This window comes from Perca fluviatilis, chromosome 5 (assembly GCF_010015445.1).
Source record: "Perca fluviatilis chromosome 5, GENO_Pfluv_1.0, whole genome shotgun sequence".
In the NCBI taxonomy this organism is placed as follows: Eukaryota; Metazoa; Chordata; class Actinopteri; order Perciformes; family Percidae; genus Perca; species Perca fluviatilis.
The window spans coordinates 35,150,754-35,175,228 of NC_053116.1; the positions used below are offsets into that span (position 1 = coordinate 35,150,754).

The window sequence follows — 24,475 nt, forward strand, 5'->3', positions numbered from 1 at the left end:
AAGCCACGACCACCTGGTGGCGTGTATTATTCACGCCCATTCGGCGTGCGGACTTGTGGAAGATCGAGCAGGATTTAATACGGAGAGGATGTGGCAACGCTAGTCGTGGTACGGTCAGCGTCATCATTTCCTTTCCGGGGATGCCTTTTTCCTATACTGTATATAGTGCCTTATAGCCTATACTGTAAGTACAATTCAAGGAGCATAACCCGCTGACTGTCACGGCCAGACGCCGTGCTGAAGCGAACTGGCTGAGGGAGGTGAGTGTGCTGGCCATAAGTTTCTATTCCAACAGTAATTATGACGTACGATACATTTAGCTAACTTAGTTTTTTATTTGGTTACTTTTTGGCGGAGGCGTTACGTTACCTACGTCCTATCGGTAGCTGTCCATGTAGCTAGTAATTTAAAATTCTAGGCTACTCCGTTATTAACGTTAGTCTGTTTCATACTATCGCTAGTAGCCAGGCTGCTTTTGGTATCGCTAAACGGTAGCGTTAAACGAAACGTTAACTAGTAATAACTAACGGTAACTGTTAGTTTGGTTCGCATTTAACAAACGACGGTTAATCACGTTAAGTCGGCTGTCGGAACCGTGCTTCAATTTGAACAAAACCACTAACGTTAGATAACTTGAGTATTATTACCTAACGTTAACGGTAATAATAATTATAATAAACATTGTTAATAGCCTATAGATACTGGTTCTCCGTAATAACCAACAACTAGTTGATAACTTTGTGTAACGTTATCCTTCACGACATTGGCTAAGTTAACGTTATAGTATTATTAAAACAGTCGGTGGTTATCTCTCGCTTAAAGACGTCACTATTGGACTAGCTACAGGTTTCTTGTGGCAACGTTAACGTTAGCTTTAGTGTGGATATATATACTGTATGTGTTGCTGTATAAAACTCGCCTGGGCTGTAGCCTAACCTTCAACAGACAGACACGCGGTTAACAGTAATTATTGTTGTCAGCAATGACTCCTCAGTATACTTGTTGACAAAACAAAGACGGTGTACTTTGAAAATCTTATTAAGCCTGTCCTGATCCGCTACACCCGAGGAGGAATAGTTTGACGAACTATCTATCTATCTATCTATCTAAACTAGGGCTCATCTTATCTGGTGTAAGCCGACTGTTTGGTTTAGTAAAGGGAAGCTGTCGATAGGTGGTGCTGCCACACCCTCCGCACCCCTTACTTCCAACATTTAGCTAAATAAATATAGATCAAAGCGACCCTCCATTCACTTCCTTTTGTTCACTGTTTAGTGTTTACACAGTAGGCCTACTTCCCCTTTTTAAATTCACTGTAAACGCCCTACCTCTTGTCTGTTTTAAGATTATTTTTGGCAACCGAGCCATATAATCCCAGGGAAGCTAGAGAAGAAAGAAAGAAAACACGCATAGTTGGCCACTTAAAGTAGTAATACTATTTTAGTAAGTTGCCTCTGACAGATGATATCTAATATTGAGTTTAAAAATAAATAAAAAACTCAACCGTATGATGGGATTACATTTATTTTACATTTTTAAATCTACTCTAATGGGACAAGGGCAGGCAAGCTGATTGTATTTGATAAATTAAAATACAGTACACAAATGTCAACTCTGTTTGACCTTACTGTATCTACAGTATCTGATACATAATGGGAGTATGAGCGTGTAAAAATATTAGGCCCCTTAGGCAGCACAGAGAGCCGCTTGTTTGAATACCAAATTAGGCCCTTCACCACTAAGCTTTCAACATCAGATTTTCACTGTAAGATAAGAAAATGTCACAGTACATGGTATTACACAATTATTATTCTTGTCAGTATTTTCAGTTACAATGACCCTTTTTTTTTTTTTTTTTTTTTTTTTTTTAAAGGAATGAAATCAAAATATTTATTTTCGGTGAAAACTTGCTTTATTATAATTTGAAACTTGAAATCATTTTTTTTATGGGAATATGTGTAAGAAGTCTCCATTCTGTTCATCTCTTGTTTGAACAAAAGTATTAGGAGAGAAAGCAGCAGGTTCTTTAGAACAGCATAAATGGGAGGGAAAAAAGTTCAGGACCTTGACTGCTCCTGTATGTGCCTTAACTTAGCACACACATTAATGTCACACATTAATGGGGTGCATTTATTTTCAGTATCTTAGATAAGCAAATTAATGTACATGGTATGATAAGCGTCAATTTTCACACCATGGTATAAACTGGTATACTGCTGCAACTAGTTGCTGGGTATCAATACTCGATACCAAGTACTATGGAAAATTCTCCAGTCAAACGATACCTGCATTCAATCTTTTTTTTAAAGATTATTTTTTGGGGCTTTTCCCTTTTATTACATAGAGACAGTGGATAGGCATGAAAGGGGGCGAGAGATGGGGGATGACTCGCAGCAAAGTGCCACAAGTCGGATTTGAACCCTGCAGGACTCAGCCTACATGGGGCAAACGCTCTTACTGGGTGAGCTAGAGGTTGCCCCCCCCATTCAATTCTTTTTGTACCAAAATCTAGAAGAAAAAAAAAAATTGCTATTTGTTGCCCCCCTCCCCCCCAATCACTGTAAATGTTCTTCAATTAAATGTGATGTGTGATTGGCCCACTGCTACACAGCTACAACCCTTACAGTCTGTGCAGGGCTGCTTGATTATGGAAACATTCATTATCACAATTATCTTTGGTCAACATTGAAATCCCGATTTATTTAACACGATTAGTCATTGACTTTTGGAAAGATGTTGCATGTATTGAACTTAAAAAAAAAACCTGTCAAAGCAGCCTTGAAAACACAGTGAAGTTTGCCTTAATACGTTTCTTGTTGAAGACAAAATTAGAGTTTACTTGCCAACTGTCATGTGCAAAATAATCGTTTTTGTGGTTGTTAGGAGCCGAACCTGAAATTGCGATCAAAATGTGATTAATTGCACAGCCCGAGTCTGTGGTGTGGTGAAGTGGAGCATGGCGTATTTGGCAGTTCAGCGTGCTGAGATGCTTCCATTAACATAATGGCTACCGAAGTAGAAGTAGAAAAAAAGGTATCGAGCGAAGTACTCTATTGGTATCAGTACCCCTGTTATTGGTAGTGGTATTGATTTTTTTTAATTTTTTTTTTATAAATGATACCCAGCTCACCCTAGCTGCAACCCTTCTCAACACACAATCCACAAACTTGTTGCTGAACTTGTCTGAGCATTCTGAAACATTCATTAACTATTTGCTGAATTATTTACTGTTGTGCTGACTGAGTTACACAACAGCATAATGGAGGGTGTGTGTGTGTGTGTGTGTGTGTGTGTGTGTGTGTGTGTTAGGAAATGCGACGTCATTCAAAGAAGAATGTTGTTTTGGCAGTGCTGCTTATCATCGGAGGATTATATTTCATTAGCCATTCGAACTTCCTTATTGCTGTGAGTACACACACACACACACACACACACCTTGATGTAAAGCTTTGTTTGCTGATTTTATTTGTCCCTCCTCTTATCTTTACCTGTTTTACACCATAAGCCAGAGGAACATTAAAGGGGTGATAGAATGCAAAACCGATTTTACCCTGTCATAGTTGAATAACGACAGTTTGGTGGGTAAATAGGCCATACATAGAAGCTCAAAATCCCACTGACACCCCTTTACTATGAAAATCTCATATTTTGAAACTGCCTCTGAAAACGGGCGAATCCCAACAAAGCTGAGTTGCTTGCGCAAGCATCTCAAAATCCGGAACCTTAAGAGAACAGTCACGCCCCAACATTTACATAGGCTACACAACTGACCTGAGATCAGGTAGTCTTCTGAATCTAGCTAGGTCACGCAGATCTCTGCTATTCCATTACAAAATTCACTTCTGAAACTTTTTTATGCGAGAAATCAACCATATAAAGCTCAAATAAGGGCCGCTTTACGAAAATGGATGGCTAATTGCAAATTTTCTCCGACTGTGTGTCGGAGTTTAGTGCCGGTGTTGGTGCTGCCTGGGTTGCTACATCGCCGCCCTGACCGCAGTGTCAGCGAGCTTGTTACGCCCGCAATCTTTTACCGCAGCCCGCAGGTTCCAGTTAATCTTATAATGGGTATGTGTGTTGAGTTATTTAAACAATCGGGGAAATAAACGCCTCTTGTCCGCGAGTCTCATTGATAGAGCCGCGGTGAGATGGAGTCCATCAATGAGAGCTAGCTAGCCTCGTCCTAACTCTGACATTCACAAAAATACATTCAATTGAAATCCGAAATCGGACAAGTGTTAGCTAAGCTTTGTAAGACCTTGAGGAACCTGTAATATTCATGCCGTGACGAAATTCAAACTGTAAATATACTTTAGTTATGCGAAAGTGAGCAAGCTGCGGTATTTCCCCATTGTAATGAATGGGACATATAGCAAGCAGCTGTTCGTCCTACAAAGACTCCTCGCGTTCATAAAAATGCCTTAAAATCAAATCGGACACAACGGTTAGCTTTATAAGACATTGGGGAATGTGTTGTATAAGTGGCGTGACGAAATTCAAACAGTAAATATAATTTAGTTATGGCGAAAGTGTAGCTAGCTAGCTGCGGTATTTCCCCATTGTAATGAATGGAACATATAGCAAGCAGCTGCTTGTCCTACAAAGACGCCTCGCGTTCATAAAAATGCCTTAAAATCAAATCGGACACAACGGTTAGCTTTATAAGACATTGGGGAATGATGTTGTATAAGTGGTGTGACGAAATTCAAACAGTAAATATAATTTAGTTATGACGACAATGTAGCTAGCTAGCTGCGGTATTTCCCCATTGTAATGAATGGGACATATAGCAAGCAGCTGCTTGTCCTACAAAGGCGTACCGCGTTCATAAAAATGCCTTAAAATCAAATCGGACACAGCGGTTAGCTTTATAAGACATTGGGACATTCAAAACCGTAAATGTATTATTTATAGATATAGTTATGCCGGCAGCTGGCCGGCGAGCCCGTTATGCAGTATCCACAAAGGGTGGCTTTGCCCTGGGTATGGAGCCCAGCAGGTGTCGCTTTCTCGTCAGACTGTGTGGAGCTTCTAAAGTCCGACGATCTTACCAAATTTGCAATTAGCCATCAATTTTTTATAACGCCGCCCATATTTGAGCTTTATATAGTTGATTTCTCGCTTAAAAAGTCTCAGAAGTGAATTTGGTAATGAAACATTGCAGTGTCTGGAATATGAGATTCTCCGCTTCTCTAATGTATGTGTATTGGGGTTCGCTCAACCAATCAGCGGCCCATCTCTAATGTCTGCGTGTGGCCGCAGTCGCTCAACCAATCACCGCGCAGCTCATCTAAATATTCATGACCATACCATATTTGGAAGAAAAGCTCTTGTTACAAATAGGGCCAAAACACAGGGATGCATAAGGGCCCATAAAATATCAACCAGGCCATTTTCTGCCCAACCAATGTTACATACCCCATTAGGAGACCATAAGGAACAGTGTGAAATACCCTATATAATCATTCTATCACCCCTTTAACAAAAAATCTGACATACGTTCTTTGTTGAGGAGCACTAATCGGTTTTATTATTTCCACAAATATAAACAAAAATGTCCTCCTCCTTTTTAAACACTTCATCTGGAAATAAGTAGAATCTTGGAAGAGTGACCAACTCCTATCAATGTTGTGCTGGTTGAAGGGACCTTATGCCTGCTTAAAACAATCTTAACTGGCATTTTAAAGGGGAACTATGCAGTTTTTTTTGTTCGCTTAATTTACCTTAACTGAACAGCTTCGGAGTCATTGGAATTGTTATATGACTTTTTTCGAGTAGAATAGTGGTTGTCTCGCTCCCACCTAGCACCTGTGAGTGGAAAAACCACCCTTGCAACTTTTCGGCCGGCCTCAGCGTCAGGAAGTATCGCGTGATATCAGGTCTCGCGATGTAACAAATTGGTTCACGGCACTGCACACATACGCCCATTCAGGAACCGGCTAACAAGGTAGCGATCGGTAGCGATGGAGTTTTTCACATTATCGTCATGGATGAGCCGGCAAAAAAGAAGCAGAAAGCTAGGGAAGCATTGTCGGAGGAACGGAGAATGAGGAAACGACAGACTGACCGAGTGAGGAGTCAGACACAAGTAAACCTAGGAGCTGCCAAACATCTATTCCGAAGCTGTAGGGGGAGCTCTATAGAGAAACCTGCGAGAAAACAGCGAAGAAATGGCCAAAACTGCATAGCGCCTGCGCCCCTTTAAACCAGGCTAACACAAACTGAAACTGCTTTCACAAAAAAAACATTTTCTCTACAAAGCACAAAGGTTTCACTTTGTTTAAACATGTGCATGAAAAACTGTATGAAACTGTCATTTTTGATACCATTTTATGTACGCATATTCTAATCAAACAATCAATGTAATTGTCTTTGCAGGGCCCATCAAGGCCACAGGAACCAATTCCAAATGAGTTAACTTGGCAAACGGAGAGGTTGGTTAGTAAGGAGTCCTGGGTGGAACAGGGAGATTACCTGCCTCTCAATGTGTCCTATCAGCTGCTTGCTGGAGCACCATCCACTCAGCAGAGTGAGTGACACACATTGTCTGTCCCTTTTTTGTTATATAAGGGTGAAAGTTGAATAATGTGTACATCGGCATTTGGTCCTTGTTATCTGAACTGGTGGGGTGCCACCCTAGCTTAGGGGTTAAGACACACAAGATGTTGTTATCGGAGTGTGTATGCTTTGTTGCTTGCCAAGGTGAGTCAGCTGAGGAACATTGTTGCTAGCCAGCATGCTGTTAGCTGATTATGGTGATAGCCGGCGATGTTGCAGTGAATAGGACTTGCTGTATTGAGTATGTGGGTGAAGTTAAAGAGGGGAGTAGTTCTGGGACGCGCGGCCTTCTCATTCATTTGAGAATGGACCTTTTTCACAGCAGACATTTTTTGACTTGTCATAGTAGGAGAAGCACAGCTGAAATTGATAACCTTAACGATGGCTAAGTTCCATCAAGTGTCCCAGTAAGCTATTTCAGTGAGTCAGCATGCACAGTACCAGGACCTCTCCTAAGAGGAATGCAGCCATCATTAATGGTTTTGAATACACCTGTGCTTTTCCTACTATGACATGTCAACACGTCTGCTGTGAAAAAGGTCTATAGCTCAAGTTCTGCTGAAATGCGATGTCATCTGGCAGAGCGCTGTTGATTTAACATAGGGCTGGTTTTTGTTTGAATAAGGAAATGTAGATATAAGGCCAGCCTGAGTAAGTAGTTGAGTATCTACTCTTTAGGGCCGCTCCCTCTTAGTCGATTAGTCAACTAATTGGTCGTTTTGGTCTTAGTCAACTTAGATTTCTTTAGTCGATTAGTCATGTTTTTTATGCTTTTTTTTTTCATGCTGAATGACTTATTTCCAAGAAACGTACGAGCACATCTCTGGTAAACACACGAATTAAAGTGGTGCTTTTGCATGACTCTTTGCGGAGAAACTCAGATTTACAGATCTGTCGATTAAATCAACTAATCGATTAGTCGATACAATTGAATGAGCGTTAGTCGACTAAGAATTTCTTCAATCGAGCACAGCCCTACTACTCTTTGCTTGGCTGAGAGTAGGATCCAAGGACAGCTTGAAGGCATATTAGGTAAGGGTTAGAGAATGGTGTCACCTGTCAGAGGGCCCAATAGATTTATGACTCATACCCACTACAGGGCCTAAAATAGATCAGATTATAACTTCAAGAATCTGGTCTCAGTTTAGACTTGCTTTTTGGACTCCACAGCCCTCTCCAAAATACTCTTTCTCCCTCCCTAGCTCTGATATGGCCTTCTCCTTTATGGCAGAGGTCGGGCCTATGTTAAACTGAGTGTTCTTTACACTAATAATGCCTTCTGCAGCTTTAGTGAACTTTTGTGAAAAATGTAACCTACAAAAATCCCATCTATTGCCATACTTCCAGGTGCGTAACTTTGCTGAACTTAAAAAAACAGTTCTTCCCCAATGCCCTTCCTAATTCAGTTATTGACATTGCAGACATTTCCACGAATCAGAAAGGCCTCATCTCAAAAATGCACTCCTTACTTTCCCAATTTACATAACGGACTTTTGCTAAAATGAAAAGCGATTGGGAAAGCGAACTCGGCAAAGTCATAGATGGGGACTTATGGAGAAAGATGCATTCGTCAGAGTAAATGATAGCACTTCTTGCTCCAGGCTCAATCGGATACAATTTCAGGTTGTACATCTCATCTCTTACAAACTCCAAACTTTCCAATATATATCCCAATGTCACTGATAACTTTAGTAGGTGCCACATGTCACCAGACCTGAAGAGCCCGTCATGTATTTTTTTAATCCTCCGTGTCCTCCTTGCACCTGCGTTGACGAGGGGTGGGTACGCGTGCACGATCGCGGAACGCTAGTATCATGTGGACGCGCCGACAGTGTTGTTGTCATTACTTAGAATTCCTCATGGGGGTGACAGAAACTACGCACTATAGCTTTAAGGTCAGAACCTGTTTTAACATTAGTGCTGGGCTTCCATAGGAATGGTCATCTAACAGATTTATGTTGTTGAATGACATTTCTACTTTTCTGTCCCGACGTGTTTCAGGGTATTTAACAGTTGGGTTATCCTCGGTGAAGAGGAAGAAGGGCACCTATCTAATCCCCACCTTGAAGTCCCTCTTCTCCCAGTCCTCTCCTGAAGAGCGCTCCTCCATGGTGGTGGTAGTGCTGCTGGCAGATTTCGATGTCAGCTGGAGAGTCACTACCGCGAGGGAGATCAAAACTGCATTTGCCTCGGAGCTGGAACAGGGCCAGCTGGTGGTCCTCCACGTTCCTCAGGATGTTTACCCTCCTCTTACAGGTGTAGTGCACGCAGGCTTACCGGGGATTTCCACTGGATGCGTAACCGCTGCGGACCGGCTCCGCTGCGTGCTCCGCCGTCCGTCAATACCCACCGGGTCCGGATTTGTGTTGCGGAACGGCTGCGGCCGTAACTGACAGCTGTAGTCACGAGGACCCAAAAGTTCTCGCGAATTCAGGTAGAATAGAACCACCAAACCAACACCAGTTAGTTTCCATCCAGAGGAGTAGAGGGGAAACGACTCTGAGCTGTGTTTTCAAGGTGTAGTGCAGGGAAATATGATCCGCCGTGAGCACGGTGTATTTTATTTTGAAAATTAACCGGATATTTATTTTGTTTCTGTGCTCGACTTCCTGTCCCGCACTACCTGCCGTGTGCTGAATTGCTGCGGAGCTCTCCGTCGTCCGTCAAAAATAGAAGCTCTGCATATCTGCTCCGGAGGGCTGCGGACTGACGGAACTGGGACGGAGTCGGGACGCAGACGTTTCTCAGTCTGTGGAAATACACACACTGACTTTAATGGAAACCTGATGACTCCGGAGACGTTCCGGAGACGTTCTGCAGACGTTCCGCATCCAGTGGAAATTGCCGGTTATGCTAGGGTTGGGTATCGTTTGGGTGTTTTTACGATAAAGGTGCTGAAACGAGACTTTTAAAACGGAGCTGGTGCCTAAACTGTGTCTGAACCGATACCGCAATGAGGCACCGTGGTCCGCGTTGTCATTCGGTCCGATTAGATATCGGCCGTTTAGGAACCGGTGCCAAACCCAACCCTAGCTTCAACTAGATTGCAAATTCATTCACGTCCACAACGTGAGCTTTTTGTCGATGCCGTGATACTGATACGCGTCTCTCTGGCTCCCCTGCAGGTCTAAAGAGGAACTACAACGATGCTCCAGAAAGGGTGTCGTTCCGCTCCAAGCAGAACCTGGACTACTCCTTCCTGACCCACTACAGTGCCAGCCTCGGTCGATACTACCTCCAGCTGGAGGACGACGTCTCCTCCGCAAAGAATTTCCTTTCCACCATCAGGAGGCGCGTTGAGGAGCAAGAGGCGAAGAAGACCACCTGGGCAATGCTGGAGTTCTCGGCCCTCGGCTATATTGGCAAACTCTACAAATCCGCTCATCTTCCTCTCCTGGCCCGCTTTCTCTTCCTCTTCTACCAGGAAATGCCCTGCGACTGGTTGATGACGCGCTTCCGAGAGCTGATGACTCAGAAGGAGACGATCCTCTTCAAACCCTCGCTGTTCCAACACATGGGGACTTTCTCCTCGTTCCAAGGGACGTACAACAAGCTGAAGGACAAGGACTTTGAGGAGGGGTTGTATACCAATCCTCTAGCTGAGGTTTATTCGGATATGTCGACCTACAAGAAACAATTCCCCAAACTGGCCTGGGAACCTGGCGAGGGATTTTTCTGGGGGCGCTCCCCGGAGAAAGGAAATCACCTGACTGTGGTGTTCGCAGAGCCGACCGTGGTGACGGGGGTGTATGTAGAAACCGGGTCAGGGGGCAAAGACCTCCTAGAGTCGGCTCAGGTGGAGCTCGGCCACGACGTGATTACCACCGAGAAAGAGGAGAAGAGTTGTAAAGAGTTCCAGTCAGCGGGGACGTTGGAGAACGGGAAGTTTGAGATGCAGGACATGGACAAGCGGTACGGCTCCGCCTCTTCCTGTCTCAGGATCCAAGTCACAGCTGCACAGAAGGATTGGGTAATCATCAAGAAAATCAGGATCTCAACAAAGCTGAGTACACCTTCACGCCAAGCCTAGGAGTGAAATCTTTCTTCCTGCTGCCGATGAATAATTAGTCTTATTTTTTTATAGGGCATTTTTGGGCATTTTTAGGCCTTTATTTTCACAGGACAGAGGAAGACATAAATGGGGAGAGAGAGGGGGAATGACATCTGTTGGCTCTACCTACTGAGCTAACCCAGCCACGAATAATTGGTCTTCATTCGATCTGCAGGACGTTGTATGCAGGCTGAACATGTGACTTTAGTGCCTTGTTTAACCGTTTAATTGACAACACAACAATCCAGGTCTTAGCGACACTGTGTGGAGCTACTGTCGATGAAAATGTCCGATTTAAGCTTTGTGATAACTTGTGTCTTTTCAACATGAGGGGATTTGCGATGATACAAGTTGAATTCATCTATAGGCAAGCAGCTCCAGGGGGCCAGATGTATGAACGACATGTACGCACAAAACCACGCACATGCCTTTTCCCACACATATTTATAAAGGGAAAAATATGTGTAACTCCCTTGTACCATACCACCATGCGAGAGCAAGCCAAGTGGGATATGTTGAAGTGGAAATGAAAAATAAGGTGAGACATAGAATGTAAAAAAAAAAAAAAAACAGTTTGCTTTCAGCAACACTCACTTTAATTTGTGTGACATTTTATTTTTCCTTTTTGTTTTTTTTAAATGATATAATTTATCGTGAGACATTCTGTAAACTGTTATTAACTAAATAATTGTTAGCTGATTTCTTGCTAATTATGGGCCTTTTGATGAGAATTGAGACATCACTGCTGCTGATAGTTTACAGGTGATGAATAGTGACACTGTGGGTGCTATGAGTAGCCGCAGCCGTGCATAATGGTTGTGCGTAAGGATGGCTGCTCCGGCTTCGTGGGAAGAAGCTATAAGATGAGAACTAGTATTTTGCGATCGATCTGGTTTCCTGGCTCGCGCTTTAGGCTTCCAAGGGCTTCAAGGATCCGGCTTTAGCGCGCCAGACCCAGAGAAACCATGCAATTCCTATCAGTCTTCAGGTTTTGGGAACTCTTGGGTTCCTTGCAACGGGGACGTTTCAGAGGGAGCTGGCGGACAGGCCTGGAATATCTCCGTCAACATTAAGCCGTGTCCCGTCCATCCTGTGTGTTACGGCCAGGGCTGCGCTGCTCTTCTCCCGTCCTAACAAGCTGCAGAACCACTCCCTGGGATCGGTGCCTTCGCTGGAGGATTCCCCTGTCCGGATTGGTCGGGCGTTTTCAGACTGGCTCTAATCGTTTTTTTTTTTTTGACTGACGACACCAGTCCAGTCCACCAAATCCAGCGGCTGTCTTGTCCAATCACGGAGATTTGAAATGACATCTGGGACTCCCAACCGGGACCGCTGTGATTTTTTTCATTGAACAGTTCACCACTGTGCTTCTTAGAGACGTTGTTAGATGGGATGGTGTGTACTTGAACCTTGTGTTTTCTCTTGAAATGTTGAACTAGTTTTGTGGTTTTGGGACTGAGCAGGGATTAGTTTGTTTTTGTGTGTTTGCATTTTCCTTTTTTTATTTTATTTTTTTTATTTATTTTTTTTGTTCTTAAATCAACAGTCGTTGCTCCTTTTTATTAATATATACTGTAGATGGGCAGGTATTTGTTTGTCTTGTATTTTCTTTGGCTTGTTCACCAGCTTAACAACTGTGAATTTAACTCCGTAGTGTTTGGTTTGTTTACTGGTTGAGCGCCATCCCCTGCTGTTTTCCTTATGTGCCAACTTCAGTGGCTTGATCTGCGATGTTGTACTGGTTTTCTATTTTGTCGCTTGTTTTCTGTGGTCCTTGGACAATAAATGGCCATCTACACCTGGTTACACCAGCTTATGTTCTTGCTTTATCCCAAGCTTAAATGTTATATATTTATAAACATTTAAGAAAATGCATTATGGATCAGTCTGACTGTTTTTTGTTGTTGTCTTAGATTCAGATTCTGCTTTTTAATTGCGTGATTTTTCTATTCTAGTTATTTAATGAGCATTGTTGAGGCCTGAGATTTTTAGTGCCAATGAATACTTCTGTAATTGTTGTGGCACATGACATAAAACCTTGAACACACCTACTAGAGGCGGTTATTTGCATTGTCCATTGTTTTTAAATGTTGACTTGAAGAGGAGTGAGTAAGCGAACTCACTGGAACTCGTGGTTTTACAACATGTGAGTCATAAGTCATTGAGTCAGGGCCATTCTGTGTTCCCAAGGATTACGCTGCTCAAAGTATGGAAAACCGGGTTAGACTGTAGGACGAGATGTCCCTAATCAGAACACGCCCGTTACTACGACCACACCTAGAGCTTTGCAGTGTTCAGGACTTTGTTCATGCCCCATCTTTGATGGTAAACTTGCAGAATGTGCACTTTTAGGTAATTTATGTTGATGTCAAAGTCAGAGGTGGAAAGAGTACAAAAATATTCTACTTAAGGATTACTTTGAACTTTTACTTAAGTACAAGTATTATAGTATAAAAATCTAGTAAAAGTTAGTTACTTTTTAACAGTGAGTGGAGATATACTTTTTTATATTTATACCTATTTAAATATCTTATTTATACTAATTTTATGAAATCAGTTGTTTGCAATTTGTTAAGGGCACAGAGCCAAAAGCGACAAACCTTTAAAAAAAGCAACAACAAACATTTTTGATGAGTTAACTGACAGATAATTTGCCAAAAACGTTATTTCCTTCTTTCTTTTTTTAACTCCGTAACAGATTTGATTTCAAATCTAGCAAAGTACAATACTTCAAACAAAACCTACTTAAGTAAAAGTGAAATTACAGATTTTAATAAACTACTCGTAAAAGTACACAAAAAAACTACTCCATTACAGTAACGAGAGTAATTGTAATTTGTTACTTTCCACCTCTGGTTATAGCCTGTGTGTTCTTGGAGAAGAGACCCAACATTGGATTTTCCCAGTTTTAATCAATGTGTTCTCCTTTTATTCCTGCCAGATAGTGTAAAGGTTCAGATTTGTTTCTTTTTTATACATACGGGCCGTCATGTATATAAGTATACTCCAATAAAAATTGGTTCTGATGCTGCAAAAATGTTGCTAAACCTGTCCCAGCATACTGTATGAGATGGCGCCAGACCACACCACTGACAAATGCATGATATCTACAGTTAACCCCTGCTTCCACTGAAGAGAGAACCATTGTTTAATCTTTTACATTGTTTAATATGACTGAAACTCTTATGGTTACTCTGGTAAGCTGATATTGTAGAGGGATAATACAAATATCATATAGAAAGTGTAACCATAAAACACATAGAAGCCACACACAAAGAGGAGGGAGAATACAAATAACTTTTGGAGAAAAAAAAGGTGATGACCATGTTCGTCATGATTTGTGAGTAACAACCAGCCACGTTAAAATAAGTCAAAACTAGGACAGTTGACAGGCATTTAATTTTGTGGGTATTTTTTTTTTTTTTCATCCACCACAAATGAAATGAAGAAGTTCACTGCTCTTGCTGTTCATCTTTGTGCCCATGCTCAGAGGAGGTCGGCCCTTCTTGGCTGGCTGCTTCTGCTGATACATTGCTGGCTGGTCTCACCTTGCCAGTGTCGGGCCTGCTGTCGAGTACTGGCCCAGCTGCAGGACAAAGGGCAGCACTGTCCTGCTGTACATCCTCATTGTTCTGGAAGTAATGATACGATGAGATAAACCTTTATTGATCCCCAGAGGGAAAAATGCAGGTGTTGGCAGCAGCACAAGGCTATAAATACGTACAGATATAGGGAAGTAAAAAAGAAGCAGTCTATACAATACAACTAGTATACGAAGAGAAGGGGAAATAGAAATAATACAAGAGAAATTATAGACTAAATTAAACTTTCTAAAAAAAACTTGAAAAGAAAATCTAGGTCTGCTCAAACATTACACCTTAACTTTGATGACTGCCTGCTATGAAATAGCCACCCTGTGGGAATCAGTATTGGGCTTTTGAAATAGATATTGTGAAAAGTAAAAAAATATATATATATTAATTAATTAAAAGATATTACAGGACCAAAATGTATGTTTATGTGTGTTGCCTCCTGTTAGAAGCTTACCTGCTGGCCAACATCCTGCAGCCTATCTGTGTCTTTGCTGCCTCTGTGTGGCTGAGATTTGCCAGTGTGCTGTGGGTCAATGCCCCACGACTTCAGCATGTTGAGACCATCCACAGAGCGGCCTGTAGGGTTTATGCGGTGGGCTGGGATACGAGCAGGTAGATCCCAGGTCCCCTTAAAGTCTGTCCATGCACTGCCCTTCTATATAGCATCACACAAACACACACACACGGGGTTGGAGTCAAACAACCATTCACAAGATCAGCGATTAAGAAAGAGAAAGGCCTATGATGTGCTCTAACCTTCACCACTCCTGGGAGCAGATGTCCTCTTTCATCGGCAATAAAGGTGGTGTGGCCCTCATGTGCAGTGGGTCTCTACACACACACACCCACCCACACACACACACACACACACACACACACACACACACACACACATACACACACACACGTGAGCTGGACTAATTCAATCAAATTTTCAGTACTACTCTTGAAAATACCAGGCAATATGAAATACAACCGAACTACCTCTTTAAAGTGCTTAACGTTAGTCTCGCACCAGTTCTGCAGTCGACGCGGCTTGAATGCACTGTCATACTGCGGATGGAAGTTACAATATATGTCAGAAATGTATGAAGTAAAACAGTAGAACATAGCAGAATGTGTTAGCCTAATGTTTTCCCAGAAGGCACGTATTTAGGTTACCTGGTTTGCCGAGTAACTGAACATTTCTGCCTCCGTCTACACTACAGGTCCGCGTCTGTTTTTGTTGACTCGTTGCATAGCAACGCATCAAACTGACTTCTCCTTTACTCCTTTCCGTTGAGGAACGGCTAGACAGGAAAAGTAACTCTGTTCCTGAAGTAACTTGGAAATAAATAGTAACTGGGGAAATAAGTATGCACGGGACACTGGGCATACTCACGAAAAAATCAGTTTAATAGACCTGAAACACACACACACACACACACACACACACACACACACACACACACACACACACACACACACACACACACACACACACACACACACACACACACACACAATTAAAGTAATACATGGTTTGTGGTGGATGCTTATTTAAATGCCAATTTGAGTTGGTGTTTCACGCGGTCCAGCGTCCTCTAATAAGAGTTTTACTTTGGAAGATGTAACCGGAAGTCTTTTTTGTGGTAGGTTAATTTGATAAGAACCGACTTTGCAAAAGAAAGAATATCGTGTTTAGATATTGTATTTAAGTATGCTTTAATTTTCTTACACACACAGCTTCCATTTGAATGTGTGTTTGCGTAAGAAGTAACCTCTCAACTACCGGTATCCTCTCTTCTCGAAAGATACATTTCGCTATCAAAATGTATTTTTGGAATGTTTACCGGAAGTCCATTTATTTATCTTCCGGTAACTAACGTGCCTCTCAACTATGGATGCTATGCGCCATGTAGCTATGCTAGTAGCAACAGCAACACCAAGACCCAAACTAGTTAAGACGTCCATCAAACTTGTTGTTTTCTAAATTAGGAACATACACCAACATTGTCGTATCATAGCTTTGAAGTCGCTGGTAGATACGTTTACATTGAGTAAGCTACGGTTAAACTCTGAGGCCATGTAACTGACTAGCTAGCTAGCTAACTAGCCTAACGTTAGCAGCGTTCTTGTCGACCGTGGTAGTGTTTTTTGGTACTATAACGTTATAACGTTAGATACTCCTGCTGATGGTAAATAAGCCATGGAGGGTCCATCCTCTCGTGTACAGGCCACCCGGGACCGACCGCTGTGGCCGGCGGGCAGGAGAGAGTCTGGCGGTGATGCGGAGTCCGACCGGGACATAAAAACACACTTTCGTGTCTGTCGCTTCATTATGGAGACAGGTAACGTTTACTCGTGTGTCAACAAGTCATTTCCTCAGAATAAAAAGTGTAACGTTACTGTTGAAGTGATTTTCTGTCAGAAAAAGAAAGAAACATTAAAAGTGATGAATGATTAAAAAAAACAACAAAAAAAACTAAGTTAAAAATGTTGACATATGGGCTTTTTCTTGTCCAGGAGGAAATGGGCTTCTTTGAACAGTGAGATACATGGTGCTCTGCTAGAAATGTAGAAAAAATATAGAAGCCCCGAAATGTTCCTCTCTATGTAATACAGAATGTGTCAATTTAATGTATGCTGGCTTTTCTTAATCATTTAGGTCTACTGTTAAATTCATGATTGATTGTGTAGTACTTTTTTTTTTTTTTTTTTGTAAGAAGATTGAGGTAATATTATGCAAGTTAGAAATCTTACTAGATTTTTTTGGGGGGATTCAAATAAATAATGTGAGGTAAAGTGAAATGAAATGGCAATTCTGTAAAATGATCATGGCATATTTAATGTGACTTATAATTACTAAATAAATGTATAGATATATGCAATGGAGTCAATGGAAACACCCAATTTGGTTTAGAAATGAGTGTACCCTTAAAGAGTTTTCTGCTGCTTCCTCCTTCCTTGCTCAGGAGTGAAGCTGGGTATGCGCTCGGTGCCTGTGACCACGGCGTGTGTGTTGTACCACCGTTTCTTTGAACGTGTCAGCCTGCATGCGTATGAGCCCTACCTGGTGGCCATGAGCTGTGTGTACCTGGCTGGCAAAGTGGAGGAGCAGCACATCAGGACCCGTGACATCCTCAACGTAAGCCATAGGTAATATGCATGGTCCTGCCTGCAGTAAACACTGCTGTATGACCACATTGAAACCCTACTGCAGAGCAAAAATACTCAAACTGTTAACTTCACATAATTCACATGGAAACACAGTAAGTCCTCTTTTAGATGTTGAATGTGACTTGAGAACTAAAGAGTTTTGTCTTGACTTTCTGAACTCTGTTGTCACCGGTGAGGACATTTAATTAAAACCAATAATATCATTGATTTTCATCTCATAGAACTGGCTAATTAATTCAATTTCAATAACATTTTATTTATAGTGTCACATCATAACAGGAGTTCTGGCAATTTGACACTACTCATTTACTTACTGGGTGCTTAATCAGCCAATAAATGAAGAAAAACAAAAAAATCTTTGTGTGTATTACTGTTCAAAGTGGTCATCTTGAATACTGCTCACCTCCCTCTCTCCCTCCGTTCCTCCCTCGCAGGTATTTCAACAGTGGCAGTGCTCCTCTGGAGTGTGACAAGGAGTTCTGGGATTTGAGGGACAGCGTGGTGCAGTGTGAGCTCCTTATCCTCCGACAGCTCAACTTCCACGTCTCCTTTGAACACCCTCACAAGGTAGGTGTTTGTGCATGTGTGCGTTTGTGCACGCGCAACTATATTCCTGTCTCCCCCTATTTAGTGTTGAGCCTCCTTGTCTGGCGCTGTTACTGTCTGACGTTGTCACGGTTGTCCAAATGCGTTTGTGTGTACAGTCGCTGTACCATCTGGGTCGAAGAAGTGTTCTCAAATATTAGTTGAAAATGCTGTATCACTTTCCTTGGTGTATTTTAAGCTTCTGTAATATCTTTTATTTAGTTTTTTTTTTGTACCTTGCATTCAGTGCTCCATAAACTGTAAGTCACTCATGTGTCTTGTGCGAATGACAGAACAGTCATCAAAATGATCAATCAAAAATGATTTTACTTACATGCTGGTGATCATTCTTACACACATTATCACTTTCGTCGCTTCAACTTAAGCCAGCGTTCCTCCCCATAGGTTGACTGCAGCAAACGTCATGGAGAACAATGAGGGCTAAAAACAGCAGCGCCGATCTGTTTTAACCGAATATTCTCTAGCTCAGCTAAAAACACAAAAACACAGAATCCGTCAGCACGTTAGCATGTCGTTGACTACCTGATGTTACAGACGTGAACTAGAGCCGGGCAATATATCGATATTATATCGATATATGAGGCTAGATATCGTCTTACATTTTGGATATCGTAATGTCCTTGTGTCTTTTCCTGGATTTAAAGGCTGCATTACAGTAGAGTGATGTCATTTTCTGACCACACCAGACTGTTGTAACTGTTCCAGTATTTGCCTTTACCCACATAGTTATTATATCAACATAACTGATGATTATTTATCAAAAAATCTCATTGTGTGCATATTTTGGGAAAGCACCAATTGTCAACCCTACAATATCACCACAATATCGTTATCGAGGTATTTGGTCATATCGTGATGTTTGATTTTCTCCATATCGCCCAGCTCTAACATGAACTGACCACAGTCGAGGCCTCGTTCATGGACTCACGGCGGTGCGTCGCCGCTACAGAATGAATACAGGGAAACACATTGGATATTAAGTTATTTTTGCCATTAAAAAATGATTTTTCTGGCCTGGCGGGCTGTCCAATTATAGGGGAAACACTGATAACAAACAAATGTAACTGCTGTTTAACGTTAAATACAGAATGCTAACTGTACAGGATCATGTTGTCTTTCTTGTCTCCAGTATTTACTCCACTACCTGCTGTCTGTGAAGTCGCTCGTGAACCGCCACGCTTGGTCTCGAACCCCTATCGCTGAGACTTCCTGGGCGTTGCTTAGGGACTGTTACCATGGAGCTATGTGCATCCGCCACACACCCCAGCACATTGCCATAGCAACGCTGCACCTGGCTCTGAACAGCTACGGAGTGGAGCTGCCTGTCGGGGAGAAAGAGTGGTGGCAGGTGCGTGTTCCCTGCAACGTGTTTATAATTACAGACCAAGGAGAGATAAGTGGTCAAACGTGTGTGTGTGCATATGGGTGAGCAACAGAGGCTATGGTCGCTTTCACACCTGTAGTAGACTTGCTGCGATTCGGTGAAGTTGCAACATTGTTGCATTTTTCATTTGGTGTGGTTTGTGTTGCACTTTATCAAACGCACCGAACATTGTAAAGAAATGTCATGCAGTTGAAACGGTTGCTTGTTCATCGGACAGTAGTCTATATCCACAAAGTTCCACTTCCGGGATTGCTCCGGTGCCGCCGGATGTCCCTCTTTTCGGCCGGACGTCCGTTACCTTCCGCTTTCTTTGTGTTGTAATTTTAAGCTCCGGTCGATTTATGAAGACTATGGTCAACTGCTCCTCAGATCTGGACTATCTGTCCAATCTGAGTTTTCTGTTTTGCACGACTAAAACAACTTTTGAACGTACACAGCTTTAAAAAATTAACAATAATTTGGAGGCACCACCCTGCAGTGACTCCTGAGCTCCCCCTAGGGGTCCCGGACCCCATGTTGCACTGGTACCAAACAAAGAAATAGCACCTGGGACATCTTAAAGAAACCTCTGGGATGCAGTGTGCGCCATCCTGTTTCACATTTAGTGGAAGTTGGCGCGTGTGCAGTGTTTTTAGGTCGGTCCATAAGGGCCCTTCACGGTATGACAAACACAAACAGAAGCTGCAGCTTTGCGCAGGTGCTCTCTGCTTTTAGGGTCGTGCCGACAGCAACCGTCCAGCTTTGTACCGAGGATGTGACAAACATCCAGCTCCAGCCCAGTCTCCAAAGCACAAGTGCCTCTTGTAATTGTAAAAGTATTAGCTGAAGGGTGGGGGCAATTTATAGTTTTCCATTGTCAAACAATTTTGCAAATGAGGACTCTTTTGTGTCAGCTTTGATTTTATAAGACACTATAGCCAAACGCTAATGAAAAAAAAAAGTCAGTATCTGTTGTGGTTTTCCGCTTCAGTCCTCCAGGCAATAAAATCTAGGTCGTTTTGAAATGGTGTGTGGACCTTTGATGTCTGCTGTTTATTGAGGCCAGGTGTGGAGCTGATGTCTGTTCGTGCGTGTGTGTGTGTGTGCGTGTGCGTGTGCACGTGTGTGTGTGCGTGTAGGTGCTGTGTGTGGACGTGACCAAAGCGGACATCGACGCTGTGATCTCTGACCTTCTTCAACTCTACGACATGGAGGCCAAGTGCATCTGAAGGACACACCTACGAGGCCCGCACATGGGAGACCCGTGAGAGTCGTTTTTGTCTCTCTGTGTGCGTTTACGTGTTTGTGCGGCACGAACATATATACGCCCGTGCGTATGTCGTTCGCTGCACGCGAGTGTCGGGGGTTCAGGTGCGATTGTGTAAGAGAAAGGAACACTTTGTATCGCCCCAGTTAGTCTGCGAGCTGTGACCAAAAAAAGAAAAAGAAAAAAACACCGCTGAACTACCGATTCCTGCCACCGTGGGGAGATATTTCTCTCTGTCTGGTCTCTGATCACCCAGCCCTGCAGAATACTGATGTGCTCTGGGATGTATCATCAGCACAAACACATCCCAGCACTCAGCAACAGAAATCTCTTCACACTCCTCACGCATGCGAATGGTGACTGCAATTAGACATGTATTATGGAGTGGCGTTGTCCTAACACATTTCTGCATCAGCAGAATACTGGAATTAGATGAGTTTCAGTCTTTATTGTATGATTAGAATGAAGACCACCTTGCTGCATATTTAATTTTCTGTACTGGATGTCAAACTTTCACGTATGAATGCACTGATTGGCTAAATGACCTCTTTAACTTAAGTGTTCCTGGTGATTGTAGTGGGATACCTCTCGGTTTACTAAGTCTTGTCTTGTGTGTTTTTACAGCGCAGCCATTCCCAGAGATATTTTCATGAATAGGTAACAAGATCGTTTGTACTTTTTTAGCGGTCGACCAAGCAGATGAATGTGTGTGTGTAAGTGATCTGCTGTATGTTTTACACCAGGGGTCTGCAACCTGCGGCTCCGGAGCCCCTCTCCAGCGGCTCCCTGTGGCTTTGACAAAAATTATATGGAAATGAATGTTTTATTTTTTATTTTTTTTTATTTCAAATTTAATTTATTATTTTGTATGCCTAAAGTGATTCTTACATTCTCCATTTAGGCTACATAACATTTTGGTGCCTTATCCTCTAAATTTTGCCAAACCTCAATGGCAGTCTTGAGTTTCCATAGCCTAGCTATGGATTACACGTGAAGACTGAATAGTGTGTAGAAATATTAATTTGCTTAACGCCATGCCATGCTTGATCTGCCGCAGAAAATTGACAAACAGCAAAAAAAGTAATTGACATTTCCAGAACAAATTGTGATAGTTCAGAAAATTAAAGACACGCCCCTCTCTGCAAAGACTGTCAGAGACAAACATCATATTAACGAACGCTCGTTTAGACCTATTAGTAATGTTGTTAGGCTAATATAGATTTCATTATAAGGCTCAAGTACTGTATGTTTTGTGGCTCCAGATAGACTGATGTTATTTTTTGTGCCAAAAATGACTCTTTTGATGATAAAGTTGCTGATCCCTGTTTTACAGTAATGTTTCTGCGGTTACAATGAATTTGGACTTTGTATTGTTAAAAATTGAACACCCTGAGCTATCCTGTTTCAAGGATATACCTGGTGATATTCTATATTATCTTGTCAATAACTGCCATAAAAATAACAATGAAGTGACGATATTCACAAGTATAGTCGGTGTATGAAAGCCTGTTGTATTTTCTCCCTCTATGTCACAGAGGTCCGTCGTTGTTAAAAACGCATCAATGAGCCACACCGTTGCTCTGGCTGACATGTTCCTTCATTGCCATTAACACACACACACACACACTGTAGTTTATTTGGACTCAATTCCAAAGACGCTGTCCTGCTGCCCTAAATACTGGCTAATTTCAACAATATCCCCTAGGATTAATAAAGTTCTATTTTATCTTAGAGAGTGAAGTGTGTATTAACCTGCTGCTGAAAAGACAACTCCAATGTCCCGTTGTTTTTTTTCGAAATTACTTACGGCTTTAAAAAAAGAAAGAAATTGAAACTATAATTGTGACTTGGTTTTAAATTTACAAAAAAAAACAACAATGGGCTTGGTTGAGCTCTGGACAGACTGGGAAAAATCTTGAAGTATTGAGAGAAAGACTAACACACTGTTGATAGATATTTAAAGGTGCTCTAAGCGATCCCGCGTTTTTTTTTTAGGCTACACCATTTTTTTGTCACACACAGCTAACATCTCCTCACTATCTGCTAGCTGTCTGTCCCCTGAACACACTGTAAAAAAACATCTCCTCACTATCTGCTAGCTGCCTGTCCCCTGAACACACTGTAAAAAACATCTCACTATCTGCTAGCTGCCTGTCCCCTGAACACACTGTAAAAAACATCTCCTCACTATCTGCTAGCTGCCTGTCCCCTGAACACACTGTAAAAAACATCTCCTCACTATCTGCTAGCTGTCTGTCCCCTAACACACTGTAAAAAACATCTCCTCACTATCTGCTAGCTGTCTGTCCCCTAACACACTGTAAAAAACATCTCCTCACTATCTGCTAGCTGTCTGTCCCCTGAACACACTGTAAAAAACATCTCCTCACTATCTGCTAGCTGTCTGTCCCCTGAACACACTGTAAAAAACATCTCCTCACTATCTGCTAGCTGTCTGTCCCCTGAACACACTGTAAAAAACATCTCCTCACTATCTGCTAGCTGTCTGTCCCCTGAACACACTGTAAAAAAACACGGTCTCTGTAGACAGCCCAGGCTCCACAAACGGCAACAAAAACAAAGTGGCCAACCTGCACCACCAAACATAAACAGCCTTCCAGCGTTCCAGCCAATACCCAACAAGAAGGATTTGGGGGTGGGGAGTTAGTGCACGGAAGGGAGGGAGAGGGGATGGGATGAGGAGGAGGAGGAGGGATACTTCAAACGTCAACAAGAAGTGCCGTCACCCAACATGGCTTTGAGCAGCTTTTTAAAGAAGAAAATAACCCATAAGAAATGTTCAAGCTACTACGCAGCATCTCGCTACTGTGGAAAAAAGGAAAGACCATTTTATGGAAATCCTTAATTATCTGTCCTTTAATCATTACTTTCTCACGTCAACAAGTCATCGCACAGTCCAGTAGAACTCGAGCTTGGAGTAATAGAAATAATAAGGCAGAGTGGAAACGTTTGTTGTGGCAACGGTCACAAGTTCACCAGGCTCAATGTTCTACGATGTGATATTATTAGAGGCTAATGAACCTGTATTACTCCATGTAAGTTACATCAATTCATCCAAACACTACAGAGCAGTGCAACGACTCTGAGGAGGATTAAGAGACTTGAATTGAAGAGACTTTAATTGTTCATGTTTTTATCAAAGATGTATGTAAGAAATGATTGTGTGATTCCTGTATTGTTGACTATGGTCTCCCTTTGTGTCCCAGTTTAAGTTTACTTGGTATATTTCCTATTGTATGTAACTCAAGGAGTGATAAAAAAATATATATATATATTGACAATAAAGGGAAAGTCCAAAGTCTTTAAACGGTGTAGGGGATCTTTCAAATAATAATAATAATAATAATCCAAAGGAGGATTCTTCAATACAAGAACGCATTGTTCTGAATTACAAAGTAATGACCATTAGGGCTGCACAATATGAGGAAAATATGCGATAACGTTCAAAATCACAACAGCGATATTGCTTGAATTAAATAAACCGATATTAAAGTGTACTCAGTTCTGCATTTCTGCTGCTTTCAGTATTCTGCTTAAATACAACAAACTGTTGAATTTAAAACAAAAGGAAATCATTTCCAACTTTCTTGTATTGAACAAATTAAACACTGAATTCAATATAGAAGGCACCAATAAAAAAAAGTGCAGTTTTCTGCTGATATTTTTGTTTCTACTAACAAAAATAAATATGAGTGTCTTTCGCGATGTGTTTATTGCGCCAGTTGATATTGCGATGATTAAAAAAAAAATGATATATTGTGCAGCCCTAATGACCATGTATCTAATCTTCTATATTTTGCTCGTGCTTCTTTTTCTGTAATTTTCCATATGTATGAACTTACTGTACTGTACATGTA

General features: G+C 41.9%; 4 protein-coding genes across 7 annotated transcripts in view; 3 read left to right on the forward strand and 1 right to left on the reverse strand.

Moving 5' to 3' along the window:
• The window catches only part of ap4b1 (adaptor related protein complex 4 subunit beta 1), a 52,148-nt gene extending 36,520 nt beyond the window's left edge, over positions 1-15,628 (forward strand). The window contains exon 14 of one of the 3 annotated variants that reach the window (XM_039800636.1): positions 15,612-15,628. The gene's annotated coding sequence lies outside the window, so the exon portion shown is untranslated. Of the gene's footprint in view, positions 1-3,413; positions 3,538-15,055; positions 15,095-15,611 lie in introns of those variants that run through there. The other 2 variants (XM_039800634.1, XM_039800635.1) reach the window with 2 other exon arrangements.
• On the forward strand, positions 27-12,656 carry zgc:101663 (alpha-1,3-mannosyl-glycoprotein 4-beta-N-acetylglucosaminyltransferase C). Of its 2 annotated transcripts, XM_039800668.1 has the most exons (5): positions 28-260; positions 3,310-3,405; positions 6,379-6,529; positions 8,560-8,814; positions 9,684-12,656. In XM_039800668.1, the coding sequence occupies exons 2-5, from the start codon at positions 3,313-3,315 to the stop codon at positions 10,586-10,588; spliced, it is 1,404 nt and encodes a 467-aa protein (XP_039656602.1). In that variant the 5' UTR covers positions 28-260; positions 3,310-3,312; the 3' UTR covers positions 10,589-12,656. The 2 variants fall into 2 exon arrangements, with proteins under 2 accessions (XP_039656603.1, XP_039656602.1); XM_039800669.1 differs by lacking the exon at positions 8,560-8,814 and having other exon boundaries at positions 27-260.
• cfap126 (cilia and flagella associated protein 126) lies at positions 13,990-15,504 on the reverse strand. Its single transcript, XM_039800709.1, has 5 exons — positions 15,364-15,504; positions 15,187-15,255; positions 14,959-15,033; positions 14,657-14,857; positions 13,990-14,241 (listed from the first exon to the last, which is right to left on the reverse strand). The coding sequence occupies exons 1-5, from the start codon at positions 15,385-15,387 to the stop codon at positions 14,062-14,064; spliced, it is 549 nt and encodes a 182-aa protein (XP_039656643.1). The 5' UTR covers positions 15,388-15,504; the 3' UTR covers positions 13,990-14,061.
• Positions 15,629-15,909: 281 nt separating the features above from the next.
• ccnq (cyclin Q) lies at positions 15,910-22,328 on the forward strand. The gene is made up of 5 exons (XM_039800696.1): positions 15,910-16,532; positions 17,157-17,340; positions 17,796-17,928; positions 19,097-19,315; positions 20,470-22,328. Exons 1-5 carry the CDS (start codon positions 16,391-16,393, stop codon positions 20,557-20,559), a joined length of 768 nt encoding a protein of 255 aa, XP_039656630.1. The 5' UTR covers positions 15,910-16,390; the 3' UTR covers positions 20,560-22,328.
• Positions 22,329-24,475: the final 2,147 nt, after the last annotated feature.